The sequence below is a fragment of the Malania oleifera genome, chromosome 7, assembly GCF_029873635.1.
Source record: "Malania oleifera isolate guangnan ecotype guangnan chromosome 7, ASM2987363v1, whole genome shotgun sequence".
NCBI lineage: Eukaryota > Viridiplantae > Streptophyta > Magnoliopsida > Santalales > Ximeniaceae > Malania > Malania oleifera.
The window spans coordinates 110,974,730-110,992,817 of NC_080423.1; the positions used below are offsets into that span (position 1 = coordinate 110,974,730).

Genomic DNA, 18,088 nt, shown 5'->3' on the forward strand with positions numbered 1-18,088 from the left:
AGCTGGTGACACAAAATGCTAACATTAACAAACTAAAATATAAATTATCTTTCTAAAACATCACTACAAGATTATAATACTTTACTAGTGCATGGTACTGTTCTGGAATGCTCATAATCATTCGAATGACTGACTTTCATAAAAAGGTATGTCAGATCTAAATATACAATAAACAATTTAGGATGGCAGTTAAGGCACTGCAAAACCCTTCAAGAATTGGAAAGGATGGAAAATTACAACAAAATAAAGATAAAATGCAACTCAAAATGCATAAGGCTCAAATTCCATATGATCAGGACTCCAGGGAGGGCATGGCCCTTACCACCACACATTTGGAGAGGCTGTTTTGTGACTTGTGCTACTGACCTTCAGGCTTCAGGTTTGGGTGTAACTGTGCGACACCCTTATCATTGAGTGTAACAACAAAATCAAGATAATTAAAACAAAATTATCCTACCTGTGAAATAACCATGGCAACATATGAAAAGCAATAAATAGAACTGATAGAGCTTGTAATTCTTAAAATGTCAACACACCTCAGCTTCTAAAGATGTTCTAGAATCTCCTTTGATTGAACACAGCTGTGAAAATAAAGTAGCCCATTTTACTGCCTTCCTCAGCCTACCAATTAAGTAGATGCGTTGGTGTGCATTTGGACCATCTTGTAGCTGTTTTTTCTCCATGGCATGGCTCCAAGCCCTTTCTGCTGTGTAAAGAACTAGATGGAGAAACCTATTTTGGATCCAAATAATACAAGCAATTAAATATTCATTAACTGCAGAATTAACCATGTAAGTGCCCATTAGCTGTAGGGTTATCCATATAAATATTCATTACTATGTAGAGTTGAAAAGATGTTTTACAACTAACATACAGAAACTGATCCTAAAGATTGCTGTTTCCAAATCAAATATATAAAGAAAAAATTATCTAGTGCTCATTGTAGACATGCTGATGCTATGAAAAAACACGTTCAACAAAATGGATAAATAATATTTAAGAAGAAATAATACTCATTTTTTACAGACATTAGGTTTCTAATTCCAACGTAAAATGACATCACAATTCAACCTGTGTTCCGACCGAGTATGTAGCATACACACATTTATGCTTCTTAGCCACAAAAACTAAAATGAAAGTGCATGCCATACATCTACCAATATAAAAATTAAACAAGATGGAATATGTCAGCAGCCGCAATCACAAAACATATAGAATGGTTTATGGAAAACAAAAAAATTTTTTGATAAACTCTAAATGAAACATACATCAACTTCATGGCTGATCTATTAAGATAACAGCATGCAAACATTTTGTTTTATGAGATGAACAGATTGCTGACTGCGAGAAGTATAGATCTCAGTTCATTTTCGTACATAAATAAAAGAAACAACTGCATTTCCTGATAGTAATGCAAACCTAAATGCATCCATTTTGTTAAAAAAAAAATTGATAACATAACATAATATCCACTCGAAGTAACAGTACTCATTCCATTTGGATCAACATGTGATAACATAACATAATATCCACTAGAAGTAACAGTACTCATTCCATTTGGATCAACATGCTTAAGCCTTTGACTAGAGAAAAAATACATGAAGAAACAACAGGCCTTAGCAAAACCTCGATGCCTCCTATGGTGTCATTTTTTATTTAAAATTTTCAAAATATTATTCTATATTGGTTTGAAGGAAGAAAGAAGTTATGGCTTGCAATTTACTTCAACTATAACCCAATTTGAACTATTCACTTATGGAACATGCATCTCATGTGACACATACAGAATTTTTTACTGCGTAATCACTTTCTCATTCATTAGAACCCAACCCGAAATCTTCATTTATTTATCTTCTTAAATTCCCACATCAAAAGGAAAACTTAAAAGGTAGAGCAAACAGCTCAAATTCCCACATTTATGACCTTTTTTCTCTCTGTAAGTCCTCTTTGGAACCAAATGAAGAATCAATACAATGTAGCTTGACTTCTTTCACATGGTCATTGAAAGTGTCATGACCCAAGCTTGTTCAGGGCATTATGCTGGCCTGTGACGGCTTGCCTCGTGTTCATGCAATGGGTTACCATCATGTAAATACTAGTATAGGGTTTATGCTTTGACTGTGTTTATGTCTTAGACTCTTAGTGTAAAATGGGAGTATGACTCCTTAGACAATTTGATATCTCCTAATGTCAAAGCTAAAATAATATATAAAGATCTTTAGGGGAAGGTGAGTGTTTATCGCTCTTGTAAAACTCACCAACATTTGTTAATAGTGTTTAGCCTACTTGCCTCCCTTGTTAATTACATGTTGCTTGTGAATACGTTGTTAATGAATTATGTTGCTTCAATGTTTATTGCTTGTTTGCCATTTGCATTCATGAATTGCTTACTGCTTCCACTTAGTCAACTATTGTGAATGTGTTTGTTGGTAAACCACAATAATTTTTGGCTAACTAGTTAAATAAGAGCGTTTTGGCTACTGCTGCATGTCCCTTCACCAGGTGTGAAATATCTGGCTAGTGGCACAAAGGAAGGTTTACAATAAAAGTTATGCTTGACGCTGTAATGAACAAATGAAAACATATAGGGTAAAATTAAACTGCAACCTCATATAATTACAAGTTTTAATCCCAACCTCCATTCACGAATCACAAAAAATAGTGCATTGTTGAGGTAAAGTAAAGAATGATCTTATATCTTATATCCAGTCCCCCAAAGTAAGGAGCCATATGGCCTAGGGACGCCCTTTTATACATTTAAAATGATATAAAATTCAAAAGCATGATCCTTAGCAAAAATATATATATATCTATATAGCTATAAATTCTTTTCTACCATTTTTCTAAAAACCCAATGGGCCACTGCCTCCCACCCTAAGCAGTAGCATATTGACTAGCATTGACTTTCTCACTCTCACAAAGTCACAAGAAAACTTTCCATAATAAATGTGCATTTTCATCGAATTTGATAATTTTATTTTAATTAGCGGCTTCTAGCTTACTCTCTTGTAAAACTATAGAGGAAATATGGGCAGGAAAAATGGAAGAATTTTATTTGCTCAATTATATATAATATTTATGAATAACAATCACACCCGACTAATAAACAGAGGGGAGGGAATCATTCAAACAAACAAGGGCAACTGCACAACAAGAGCCATCAATTTTCAAGCAATGCACAAACCTCACTTCGGTGACGGTGGCTTCAGTGATGGCCCGTCGAGTATATTTACCCCGACCATGGGTAAATTTCAATGATTTATACAGCCGCCTTAATCGAGCGGTGCAATACCTCCTGCAACTCACCAATTATATGTCTCAAAATAATGACGCCAAAAATCACTAATTAAACCCTAGATAAAGCCTTCTATCGACCAACCTGCACAGCCGCTAGCTCCTATAAAGCAAATTAATCAATCAAAACCCTACCAGATTCGCACATACCGATATCGAGTATAATCCCCGTGGCGTAATCCGTGCTGCATCTGAGCAGATTTCAAGAGCTGCAAAACTGACAACCAAACCAAAATGAAATCCAATCAAAACAAGCACCACAAATTTTGGAAAACTAGTGGTTGCATGAGAAATATATATATATATATATATAAACAAATGTACATGAGAGAAAAAGTGGGAGCGAGACCATTGATTGAGAACTTAGGGTTGATTTGATCTGAAGCATGTGATTTTGGAGCGTCAATTTCCATGGCCGATGCCTCACTTTCCTTCCCCATGATCCGTAAGAGCTTAGATCTGCGGGTGAGAATGGGGAATGGAGAGAAATATCAGGCGCCGGCGGCTTCCAGCCTCCGTCAGGCGGCGAGATGCGTCGGAAGGCGGCGCGCAGCCTTCACTGGGGTTCAAGCTGGCTGCTTTGGAACTGCGTTCTCTGTTTCAGTTGGAGAAGGATCGAGTCGCCATTTTCAAAGGCATCCTTCGTTAAGGTTACGGTTCGGGTTCATCCATATGATTCAATAACCGGGCGGCATTTTCTGAACCCGTTTAATTCAATTAGAAATAAGTTTTTTTACTGCTTTTTTAAAAATATTTTCTAATATAAAATATTTTTGAGTTTCGTTTGCAACTCAAAAAGATAATATATATATATATATATATATATATATATATATTAAAAAATTCACATTTTTTTGTTTAATTATAAAAAAAAATAAAAATTATATCAAATCTATAACCAAATTTTTTATTTTACAAATTTTTAATATTTATTTTTTCTTAATTTTTAGTCATATTCAAAATTAAATTTATTTTTATAGTAATTAATAGATAAGAAAAGTATAAGAAAAAATAAATTTTCTTATTTTCCTTTCCTTTATTTTTTCCAAACAAAATCCTTGGTCTAAACGTATTTTTTAAAAAAATGAATCATATCAAAGAAAAATGTATGAAAACAATGCTGATGTCTACTTTGTAAGTAAAACGGAAAATATATGTAGAAGTAGGAATAACATCAATATAGTACCAAGGGAGTATTTGAGATAAAAATCAACTAATTTGATATTTCTTAATGAGAATCATGAACCCAAGTATACCGTCCTATAGTACTTTTGAAGGTTTGTTGAGCATAGCAACAAATATTAGAATGAAAATGGAACAATGATATATGTAGTTGTCAGTAAGAAGGCTACAATTGTTGTGAGTTCCAAAGATAAATAAAATATTCTTAAATCTTGAAAATCAATGAGAAAAGGCAATAAGTTCAATTTTAAAAATAGCAGGAGTTTTTACTTATCCATGTAATTACAAAAAAATATCAATATTTGAATAAATATAAAAAAAAAAATGAGTGTAAATAGTATATGTGTAAATAGTATATGATTAGATGCACTTGCATTAGATTAGCCATCCAATCGACCATTGATTCATGCCAGACTAGAAAAAATGCAAATAGAGAGGTTATAAGCAAACTATATTGCTATGGTCATTACAACTCCAAAATAAATGTTATGTAATTTCCTTCTTTGATATATGCACGCGAAAACTTGTTTAAGCACCCAACATGTGTATGAAATACCATTAGAATAAGGAAAAAAAATATTTTGCTTCTATGTAAGTGTGAAATTTAGGCATTGGTAGCAAACTCCACTGAGTAGTCTAAATTAAGTCTTAGTCATAAGAAGATTTTATCAAACTCTGGTTGTCGTTGTTGCGGTACGTGTATCCCTTACTATAAGAGAATTGCACATTTGCATTAGACTTCTAAAAAATGGTAAGTCTTGGAATGTGTTGAAAGAAACATAGGGTTGGGTGTGACTTATAACATTAAGCCGACAATAGTAATACAAGATGGCAGTAGAAGGGCGAGTAGTGAGCTACCTATTGATGTGTAGCTAATTCTTATTTGAAAATGAGCGAGCGGGCGAGCGAGAGAGAGACAAGTAGCGTAAAGATAATAAGATGACTTAGTAACTTTTCCACGTGGGCAACATGCCATTCACAATAGAACTAGATGATTAGAGTCCAAAGTGTAATTGTCGATTCTTCTCAAATTATACCCCCAAAAAGTCATGTTAATGGGTACAAGAGACTAATACTGCTTGTAGATATCCTTCTTAATTAAACTACGACGACTGGCTTTGGAGATTGGCACCAATCTCCACTATCTATACCAAATTAGAAGACATCATCAAATTTTTATTAGTGTGGTTGTATTAAAAATGTCCCTTACTAAGAGAGAACTACTTATTTATAATAGACTTTCAAATGATGGTAGCCTCAAAATTTGTAGGAAAAACTATAGATTTGAGACAACAATTTGCAATATGAGATGGTAGTATCAATATGGAGATGAGTTATAAGTACCAATGTGTATTCAATCCCAGTTTGAAACACACACACACATACATGCAATTTGTCATTTATAAAGGATGTTGTGAAATCATGCCTTAGGGTTACATGTGCATAGAAAACAAATAAAAAAATAGAGAAAATCAAAAGAGAGAAGAAGAACAATGAATTTACGTGTTTCAATAATGTGTTTAATTCCACGGAGCCCTTGTACAATTTTCACTGTCGTCATATAAAAACTACCTTAGGGTTTCAACCATCAACTACAATATGCATATATAACCCAGCATGAAAATTTCAAAATACTCTCATATGATAATATAATTACATTGCACCCTGCCGTAAACAAATTGCATCGTTCGATGAGGGGGTTTCACTCCACCCCCGACACCATCCCCATTGCACCCCTACTAGGTTTGGTTTAAGTATACAATGAGCTTTCGTTTGACAAACTTCAAGTGGATAGCCCCTTAAATATAAATCATAGCATGCTTCAAGTGGATAATCACTCAGAATACAAGTCATAACTAAATAAAGGAACTAAGCGCTTGATGATTAATGTACATGCAATTATTTAAGATTTTTGAATTAAACCCCCAAAAGTTGTTAGCAAATGTCTTGTCAATAGATAGAAGAGACAAAAATTGCAAAATAGTTATCCATCTTAATTAAAGTCCAATCACTAGCTAAACTTTTTAAACCGTGCAAATATTGAACTCCGGTAACACGATGAAGCAACTTTGTGTTGGGGATAGAATTAGTATGCCCAAGATCCAATCTAACATAGTTTGAACACATTTTTTATCAATAGCTTTGATTAATAGCAGTTTTATTATTTAGTCATTTAATTAACTAAATAAAGATCTTTGATTAAATTTATAGGCTTGTCATTTTGATGGAGATTGTGATAATGAGAGTTAGACCTTTTACTACTTAATCTTCATTGTCATTGGTCATAGGATCATTAATATTAGGACATTATTGATCCAGTTAGATCAATACATATGTGGTGGTCTTTATAAGATAGAGATTAGTTGATCTCATTAACTAAATTACATATATAAATTATGCATATGAAGATATGATCATTGAACTGACTCAATTGAAATATTCTTAATGGTTAAAATTACCATCAAACTGTCAATATGATATTTTATTGAGGAATATAATGCAAGAATTTTTTTTTACCCAAGATATTCATAGTAATTAACATGTTATTTATCGTACTTTGATTCTGAACATCTATTGCCTTAGAGTGATAATTGAAAGGATATTGGGTATGATTTAATACTTGTAGAATTAATGATTGATCGAGATGGAATCCGTCAACTTTTGGTAATGAGTTTGAGCTCTATGTTGTCATTAATCATAACGACAAATTAAGACCTTGGCCAAGGCAATTGAATGAAAAAAGAAAATGAGTTTCTTATGTCACTCATTAGTCAGTTATAATAGACATAGAACACAGTAGGTTACCTATTGGGACTTGACAGTTGGACCATATCTTAGGGTATACCCGGAGCTGTAATAATAGAAAAAAATACTGCATTATTCTTTTACGGAACGTAATTGTGTACTTTATGCTATATGGTCATTAAGGAGTGTTGGTAGACGACGACCTTTATTAGTATATTAGTTTGACCAACTTACTACGGGTTTAGTATTGAACCTATGGGGTTGCACACTAATGAGTTTTCTGATCTTTGCTGGTAGATTATCTATTTTATTATTTGATAATTAAATTTGATAATTTAATTTAGTCAAATAAATAAAATTTTTAGTCTAAATGGAATATTATTATATTTTTGGCTAGCACCGAGAATATAATTAATATTAGAGACAAAATGATGATTTCCTATTTAAAATAGAAATTTGATAACATCTCTTGGTTATTTCATGGACAAAAATAATTTGCCAATATATATGTATATTGTTATGAAATAAATATGGTGACTATCAATCACAATGTCATGTGCACCCTTCATATCCCATCTTATTGATTGTCCTGTGCACTCTTCATATTCCATCTCATTGATTGAAGAAGAAGCAAAGGAAAATAAAAAGGCTCCTCCAGCTAGAAAACAAAGAGGCGCAAAGGAAAATATAAAGGTTAGGAGATTAGATAAGGTTGTTACACTTGCAACAAGTAATTCTATTAAAAAACCAAGAGATGTAGCACAGAGATATTTCAGTTTGTCTATCGTTTCCATTGATCAAATGGTTGATTACAAATGTCAGTTTCGGTATGAATAGACATAAAATATTCGTTCTATCGAAGAATTTTTATTTCCAATATTTGTTCCCACGTATGTTGTTTCAATATTTAGAATAATTTTAAACGCAAATAGATTTATCTTTGATTGTTTTAATCTTCTGTTGCATGTTTTGAATGCCTAACAATCCCACAGTGGTATCAAAGCCAGTTTTGTGTTTAAATTATTTTACCAAAATTTGGTGTTTTTTAAAATATGTTTGCCAATATATATATACATATTTGTGGCAAAACAACCAAGCATCATTTGAAATGGAAAAGTATTTTTAAATTCAAACCATGCTATTCACGTCACACTTGTGTAGAATTGCAATATGTTTTTAATGTTATTGAAGCATATGATGTTAATAATAATAGCATGAAAAAAATATTTTAGTAAATTCAAGTTAGATGTGATATAATGATTTATTCTAATTATTACATGTGATGCATTTAAAAATAAAATGAAATTTAACATACTGATTTTTTTTAATTGTTACATGCATACTTGTACTTCAAATAATTTTGAATTATTCATTACATGTGATGTAAATTAATTTAGGACAAATTGCATGTAGACAACCTAAATTTAAATTCATATGTTTTTGGTAATTAGGTCACTATGTTATTAAAATTGTTTTAATAATTTTTCTCTCCCATTGAAAATTAAGTTTTTGGACAATAAAATATAAGATATTTTATTATAAAGCTTTCCACCAAAATAAATAGTTACATTTGTTTCTTGTTTACAAGGAGCAGTCTGACAACTGGGAGACTTGTAGTTCAAAAAATAAAATAAAATTATTTATTGCATTTAACGCATGCATGGAAAGAATTATTCAATTTAATACTATGCGCCTAAACTACCCTAGGGAGTATGACATTTAATTGATTCTTTGCCATAGTGATGCACGAACTCAACTATGCTAATAGGAACGACTTGACAATCGGGGGACTATTTCGTATGGAGCTAATTATGGAAGTTGTAACGACCTGCTTAACTTACTACATAATCAACCGTATTAATCATTATTAAATACCCTGATACCATTAACTAATGAGATAATAATGTCAACCCGAACCCGTGGGTAACGGGGACACACCTGTCATACACAACGGAAACTTAGGAAGCAGTAAACATAAATTTCATTCATCAAACCATAATATACATTATACTAAAGTTACCTACATTCCACTATAATACTGTATATGTACAATCCCCAAAACATCAAAAGATATATCTAGAACCTTACAACAAAAACCTACTGATCCTAACTCAAAAACTCACCCTTCTAGCGGGGTAGTATAGGCTATCTCAACGGCGGGCTCGATCCGCCTGTCTCTCTGGGTCCTTTGAAATGGTTTAAGTTAGGGTGGGACACCTCTCAGTAAGGGAAATAAACTAAATATAGTTGTGTGGCAACATGAATATTTACGTGCTATATTAGATATATAATAAATGTCACATACTTGATGAGTTATGTATTACCCCCCATGACGAGTTATGCAACCCGAAGGCGGGACCCGACAATGGCTGGCCCACCACTGCCGAGTCAAAAATGTTTGTAAGTGTGATGGGCCTACCGCACTTTGATTTGAATTTCCACGTGGATGTCTACAACTCTACACTAAAATTCATATCGACTATCCATCTCCCACCCCCTTTACTAGCAGGGACAGTTAACACAAGTCTGAACTGAACTAAATTGTATAGCTATGGTACCGTGCTCTTGGAACTGATATGAACTATCATCCGTGTTCTAATAACATACAGTACATGATAATATACTGTTTTAACATAAATAGATTGATAGCATTTTCTATAATAACATAAATAACTACAGCCTTGCGCCGATTACATTCATAAGTGCAACCTTGCGCCGAAAACATGCATAATTACGGCCTTGCGCATCTATCAATCCCGACCTTGTGCCGAACATATCATACATACTGATCTGAATAAATGTACTATATTTTATATATTCTGAAATCATAGTTTACTATATTATCATGTTATTCCTGAAAATAGCTGCAAACATGTTTTTTTGTGTAAAATTGACTTAACACAATACAATATGCGTAAAATAATATTCATGCCACACAAATTGAATAAAATCATGAATTCTATTTCGAAATCACATTTCGTGACATTTCATACCAAAAATATACATTCCTATGTAACAGCAATATTTTCCCAAATATACGTTTTCACAAATATGCTCATATATAACACATGCTTTCTGAAAATTATTCTACTATCAAGTAATAATAATTTTTATGAAAAATTACTGCTTTAGTTTACTCCCTTACCTGACTACTAGAAAGCCCCCACAATGTCTAGTCCTAATAATAATTTTTATGAAAAATTACTGTTTTAGTTTACTTCTTTACCCAACTACTGGAAAACCCTTACAATGTCTAGTCCTACACCCGCAGGGTTTCCCGTTCAACACCTTGAAAACAACATCTCTCTGAACAAAACTTCAGTATTTCTTCAAGTACTACATTTTTTACAACTGTAGGAAAGTCAAATACTAAATAAAAAATCTTACTCTGAATTTGGGATGGAGCCCAATTTAACCCTACCAACGATCCACTCCAGCAGACTTGAAGAGAACTTTCTCAGGAGTGTCGTGGTGGCCTCGGATCATCGAATTGGCAAGAAACCAGCCCAAAATCTTAGAGAGAAGGGAGAGGGGACGAACAAGAGAGAGAGAGAGAGAGAGAGAGAGAGAGAGAGAGAGAGAGAGGGGTTTCTTCGCGCAATTTATGCAAAAAATCGAGTTTAAGCTAGTTATACACCTGCCCTCGTCAACGAGCCACATCACTTCGTTGACGAGGCCACGAAGGAAGTTCGTCGAAGAATGCTTATTCCTCGTCGATGAAATTCAAAGCTGAAAATAGTCTCTCGATATCTTCTTGTCAACGAGACACATGTTCTCGTTGATGATCTCATCAAGCGTGTTCGTCGACAAACATGCTATGTTCATTGACGAGACCCCTATTTAAATTCCAAATTTAATTCCTTTTCTCTCCTCCTCTTATTATTAAATTACGATAATTATTCGGGTCTCTACAGAAGTTGTATAGAGATACAATTTGTAAAAGTACTTACTATTAAAATATGTATGAGAAATGACTTGACTACCAAGGGACTCGTTCATATTGTTAGAAGATTCCTATACTCCACTAAAGAAAACAGAGTTTTATATCACTACAATGAGGGCGACGTAGTTCATGTTATTAGTGAAAATATCATTTAGATAAAAGCTTATGTCTTTATTATGTAGTGTTCTTACATTATTTTATTTTTCCTAATCTCATAATTCTCCAAATGTTTAATATAACACTACACGGTATAGTTGGTATCAGCAAATTGGTTTGACCAAATTTTGATGATTGGTACCGAAATTTGAGAATTGTTCTCATGCATGAAAAATTTATCGATATAATTGATGAGTCCCTCAAAGAAGCCCTATCCTTGGATGATACTAAGGCTACCTAGGATTTTCAAAAATACTTGGAAAAAAGTCTTACTACCAAATGCATCATACTGACATCTATAAGGTATGAACTTCAGAGGAAATATCAGGATATGAATCCACATGCAATCATCGAACATCTTAAGAAGATGTATGGTGCACAAAGCAGGACAGTTAGATACCAACTATCTAAGACTTTATTTAAATCCAGACTGACTGTGAGCTCTCAAGTTGGGTACATGTGATCAATATGATTGATCTTATTGAACAACTTGAGAAGTTGGGGTGCACACTTGGCAAGGAGCTTTCTCAAGATTTGATCTTATAGTCACTACCTAGTTCCTTTTCATAATTCATTGTTAACTAGGACATGAATAAAATGAGTTGTGATCTTCATGAGATGCTCACTATGTTGGTTGATTATTATGAGAATCAAATTGCATGTGAGAAGAATAAAGGAACAATCACGTTGGTTGGCAGTTATTCCAAAAGGACGGGTAAGGGTAGGAAAAAAACCTAAGAAGAAGCCTATTGCGCCTAAAGGTGGTGTGACCAAACCTAATGGCAAAGAGGGCAAAGCTAATCAAGTTGATAGTGAATGTTTCTTTTGCAAGAAGAGAGGTCATTGGAAGAGAAATTGCAAGGAGTATCTTGCATCTTTGAAGAAGCCAGGTGAGACTTTCATGAAAAATGTATTAGATACTGGCAATAGTTTTAACATATGCAATATGTTGTAGGGACTTCAAATCAGTGAGAGGTTGAAGAAAGGAGAAGCTAATCTTCAAGTTTGGAATGGTGCAAATGTTGCAGCCCTAGCTGTAGGATCAATTTATCTAATAATGCCTATGGGCAAAGTACTCGTGTTAGAAAATTTCTATTATGTTCCGAAATTTGTTTCAAACATAATTTCAATTTCTATGTTGGACAAGTGTGGTTTTCGCATTGTTTTCAATAATAACATTTGCTCTATTTATCTTAATGATGATTTATATGTGAATGATTATCTCCAACATGGTATTTATGTCTTGCTTAATGTACATGCTAATTCGATTATGCATGTTCCTTGTCTTAAGAGAAAAAGAGATGCTCAAGTGAATCAAATGTATCTTTGGCACTGTAGGCTTGGTCATATTGGAGAGAAAATAATTAACAAGTTGCACAAGGAGGGTTACCTTGAAAATTATGATTATAAATCATATCCAACTTGTGAATCTTATCTCAAAGGGAAAATAACCAAATATCTATTTGTTGGAATTGGAGAAAGAACTTCTAAATTATTGGGACTAATTCATTCAAATGTTTGTGGACCCATGAAAATTCAAGCCAACGGAGGATATTCTTACTTTATCACATTCACTGACGATATGTCAAGATATGGATTTGTGTATCATATGAAACACAAATTTGATTCATTTGAAATGTTCAAAAGATTTCGTAGTGAAGTTGAAAATCATACTAGTAAAAATATCAAAATACTGAGAACTGATAGAGGAGGATAATATCTTAGCAATGATTTTATTGGATATCTCAAAGAGAATGGGATTCTTTAACAGTGGACACCTCCTGGAACACCACAACATAATGATGTGTATGAAAGAAGGAATCAAACCTTATTAAATATGGTGAGGTCCATGATGAGGTTCACTGATCTTCCAATAAATTTTTAGGGACATGCTTTAGAAACAACAACATATTTGTTAAATAAAGTTCCCACAAACTCAGTCTCTATGACACCATATGAGATATGGAAAGGACGTAAACCAAGCCTTAAGCATATTAAAGTTTGGGGTTGTCCAACTTATGTTACGAGATTGCAAATGGACAAACTTGATTCAAGGTCTGATAAGTGTAGATTCATTGGGTATCCCAAAGAAACAATGGGATAGTATTTCTATCACCCTTTTGACCATAAAGTGTTTGTGGCTAGATGAGTAACCTTTTTGGGAAGGGAATTTCTTTTAGAAGGAAATCAGGGTGAAGAAATGGAACTTGATGAAGTTCAAGAAACTAATGAATCTACACAAGAGCTTTTAAGATGCAAGTTGAGCAACCCATACTAAATGTTATGAAGTTGACAGATAGGTTGCCATCTTCAACAGTTGAAGTTCAATAACCAATTATGGTTCAAGAACAGGTTAGTGAACCAGTTGTAGATCCAATTGAGCAACAACCAAATCCAGTGCAAGGTGAGCAAGTTGTACACAGACGTCTTAGAAAGTCTAGTCGACAACGTTATGCACCAAATAAATTAAATTTGATCGTGCAAGATGAATCACAAAATGAGGTTGATCATAATGATGATGACCCTAAAACCTCTGAAAAGGCTATACAAAGTTATGACTGTAAGAAATGACAACAAGCTATGGAATTTGAAATGGAATCCATGAAGGTTAACAAATTATGGATTTTGGTTTAGACTTCAAAGGATACCAAACCTATTGGATGTAAATGAGTTTATAAGAAAAATATTGGAGCAAACGGAAAGGAGGAGACCTACAAAGCCCGTCTTGTTGCCAAGGGATATTGTCAAAAAGAAGGAATTGACTATGAAGAAACTTTCTCTCCCGTGGCAATGCTCAAATCAATTCAAATTCTATTTGCTATTGCATCATACTATGATTATGAAATATGGCAAGTGGACATGAAAACAATTTTCCTTAATGGTTAGATGAAAGAGGATGTGTATATGACACAACTTGAAGGTTTCATATCCCCGTCTAATCATAATAAAGTTTGCAAGCTACAAAGATCTATTTATGGATTAAAGCAAGCTTCTAGGAGTTGGAATATTCGTTTTAACAAGACAATTGAAAAATTCAACTTTGTTAGATGTGAAGAAGAACCTTGTGTGTACAAAAAGGCAAGGGGGAGCACGATTATTTTCTTAGTGTTGTATGTTGACGATATATTACTCATTGGGAATGACATACCAGCATTACAAAATACTAAGATTTGGCTATCTAAACAATTCTCCATGAAAGAGTTGGGAGAAACAACTTATATGTTGGGAATAAAGATCTATAGAGATAAATCTAATAAGTTGCTTAGGCTTTTGCAGTCTTTGTACATTGATGTCATCTTAAAGAGGTATAACATGGAAAATTCCAAAAAAACCTTTCTACCAATAGGCACTAGAATTACTCTTAATAAGGAGGATTGTCCTAAAACACCTTAAGAGAGAGAACGTGTAACGACCTGAATTTTAAATGAAATTTAAATGATAAAAGAAAAGGGAAATGGAAGTTGCGAAAAGAAGGGATGCTGCCAAGCTTCGTCGACGAACACAAGGTTTCGTTGACGAAGGTTTTAAAGATTTTGTCGACGAACACAGGGCTTCGTCGATGAGAAAATACCGAGAGGGGTTATGAGGCAGCCTGAATTTCGTCGATGAATACAGGGTCTCGTTGACGAAATTTGTGAAGGACTCATCGACGAAGAACGGGCTCATCGACGAAATCCTCTGTTTTATATATATGAAAATTCGGATAATTTAAGCTTCTTAAAGAAGTTAACACACTCTCTCTCTCTCTCTCTCTCTCTCCCCTTCGTCTCAATCTCTCTCTCTCTCTCTCTCTTCATTTTTGGGCTATTTTTAAGCCGGATCGACAATCTGAAGTCACCACGACGCTCCTGGCGGAGTTCTCTCCAAATCTGCTGGAGTGGATCATGGGAGAAAGCTAGTTGGAAATCATCCCAGAGTTGAGGTAAAACTTTTTAAGCCATATTTGGTCTTGCGCTAGTTATAAGAAATGGTGTGTGCATGAAAATACTGAAGTTTAATATTGGGGGCTTTCAGTTTTAGGGTATTGGTTAGGGAACCCCTCGGGTGTTAAACTTGAATGCTTTTGGGTAAAAACTTTTTACTCAATATTTGAGTTTTTGACAGTTGAGGAAAATATTGTATGCTTGGAAATATTGAACTTTAATTCTGAGATTTTTCATTTTCAGGGTGTTGAGTTAGGAACCATGCGGGTGCGGAGTAGTTTTATTAGGGGCATTACAGGAATCAGGTAAGGAGATAAACTAAACTAGTTTTTATTTTTGAGAAAATGCTTATATATATATGTTCTATATTTGCAAAATATTGTGAAAATGATCGTATGTTGAATATGTGGAAAATCTGTTGTGTGGCATGAGTAAAATGTTAAGAAATACTGTTTTTGGGAATGTGAATGATATGGGTTTTTATGATGGGAAAACCGGCGTACGGGCCGAGATATTTTTATACATATATGATTTGCCGACGTACAGGCCGAGCCATGTGATTTGCCAGCGTACGGGCTGGGCTATGTGATTTACCAGCGTACGGGCTGGGCTATGTGATTTGCCAGCGTACGGGCTGGGCTATGTGATTTGCCGGTGTACGGGCCGAGCTATGTGATTTTCCGGCGTACGGATCGAGCTATGTGATTTCCCAGCGTACGGGCTGTGCTATGTGATTTGTCAGCGTACGGGTCGTGCTATGTTAAAATGTGTAATCCCGGCGTATGGGCCGTGCTATGTTAAAAAGTGTAATACCGACATACGGGCCGATGATTTTCATGATACACGTATATATATATATATATATATATATATATGCAAATGATATGATCAATGTGAAAATGAATGATATGAGATATCTATGTATCACGATTTTAGTATATGTATAAGATATCAGAACCTGGTTGGCTTGGTCTAGGCTAGCACTTGCACGGTACCGTTGCTATGTGTCCATGGTCCTCGTGATCATGATATTTGTGTTAACGCCGCTGTACGGAGTGGTCTGATATTGGATGGTCGATGTGGTTATTTCAAGAAGTGTGCTGTTATCGCCCCTGGTGTACGGACCAGACTAGGTAGACCTATCGGACCTACAAACTAGACTATTGACTTAGCAGTGATCGGCCAACCATTGTCAGGTCCCGCCTTCGAGCCACACAACCCAGTCATGTAGGGGTAATACATGACAGCAGCCATCTAACCTACCAGGATTGTTTTATGATATTATTATTACGATATGAGATGAGATATGTTTATGAAATGCAGTATGTTCTACCATGTTTTGATGTACTTATGTTTTCCCATATTTGATAAACAGTATTGAATATGTTATGTATGGTATATGTAGAACATAGAATACTCATGTTGCCACACACTAGTATTAGTTTATTTCCCTTACTGAGAGGTGTCTCACCCCAAATTTCATAAACTTTTCAGGAACCCCAGATAGAAGAGCGGGAAAAGCCCCGCTAATATAGAGCAGTTATCTACCCTTGTTGGAAAGGTGAGTCTTGGTAGGGATAGTTAGATTTTTGTGGGAATTGTCCCTCGATTTATTTTTGGGATGTATATATACTGAGAGATAGTGTTTGTAGTACTCTAGTATGTGTTATGCACATTATGAGGAGATGTATATAATTTATACTTTCTGCTGCGTAGGTTTCTGCCGTATGTTTTGTTATATTCCTAGTACCCACGGGTCCAGGTGGATGATGACCTGCTGAGCTGGATTGTGGGATATGTAATATTGATTGTGTGATGTTGATTTTAAAATATATATATATATATATATATATATATATGTGAAAATGATTAGGTCGTGACAAAATGCATGAGTAGAATCCCATATGCTAGCGCAGTGGGAGCTATCATGTATGATAGGAATGGTGTATTCCTAGGAGGTGGGGTGAATTGGGTATTTAAATTTTTTTTTCCTAAGTTAGGTTCAAATCCGCAAATAGTATTTTACAACCTAGGGTTTGTATAAGCAAATACCAATTACCCAACAAAATTTAACTGAGCATATATTTAAAACAATATAGCAGTCTCAGTATTTCTCAATCATTCATAATATTTAAAACATGCATAACATTCACTATACATCAACTATAAACATGCATGTGTGGGAAAATATAATGCAAAAATTAAAAAGTGTAAGGAAGATAAAATGGACACAGTATTTTTATCGAAGTTCGGCCAAACTAGCCTACGTCCTCACCTCAAGCTAACCAGTAAAAGGATTGCACTAAATGCTCACTTAACTGGCAAAGCGATGCCGTTTACACTATCCTTATAGGGCGGAGACTCCCCAACTCAAATTACAGGGTTGAGGAACAACCAGTACACCTTACGAGGTGGTGTCATCTCAGCTCAATCACCAAGTTGAGCCAAATTGTGCACACGTTATAGGATTGTGCAAATCCTAGTTCTCCTAAACAAGTCTAAACCAATTCGACACTCTTAACAATGAATGAAGAACTTAAATTATTTTGGGAGGATTTTCTCTTTAATTGTTGGTTTGAAAATGAGTAATGAAGGGGCATATATAGAGTATGGGGAAAATATGACTGTTTAGGATATGAAGGGTATTTTCATTTTTTAGGATCATCTCGAGATAGAACTTAGCAAGCTTCGGGGCAGGGTGATAGCTAGTTTCTGTTTGTGAGTGTCTGTAAGAAATCTAATGTATTTAAGTTATGTTTGAAGTCCCTGAATATGTAATATGGTTATATGGATTGAGTTAGTTTTCTTTCTTTTGGTTGGGATATAATATGGATATTAGGAGACT

At 34.3% G+C, this 18,088-nt stretch overlaps 1 protein-coding gene across 1 annotated transcript in view; it reads right to left on the reverse strand.

Moving 5' to 3' along the window:
* Positions 1–3,987, reverse strand: part of LOC131160023 (uncharacterized) — a 38,553-nt gene extending 34,566 nt beyond the window's left edge. Inside the window, exons 1-4 of the mRNA XM_058115308.1 lie at positions 3,644–3,987; positions 3,445–3,511; positions 3,185–3,295; positions 537–732 (exon numbers count right to left, since the gene is read on the reverse strand). Coding sequence (XP_057971291.1) covers positions 537–732; positions 3,185–3,295; positions 3,445–3,511; positions 3,644–3,734 — 465 coding nt within the window. The 5' untranslated portion in view covers positions 3,735–3,987. The remainder of the gene's footprint in view (positions 1–536; positions 733–3,184; positions 3,296–3,444; positions 3,512–3,643) is intronic.
* Positions 3,988–18,088: the final 14,101 nt, after the last annotated feature.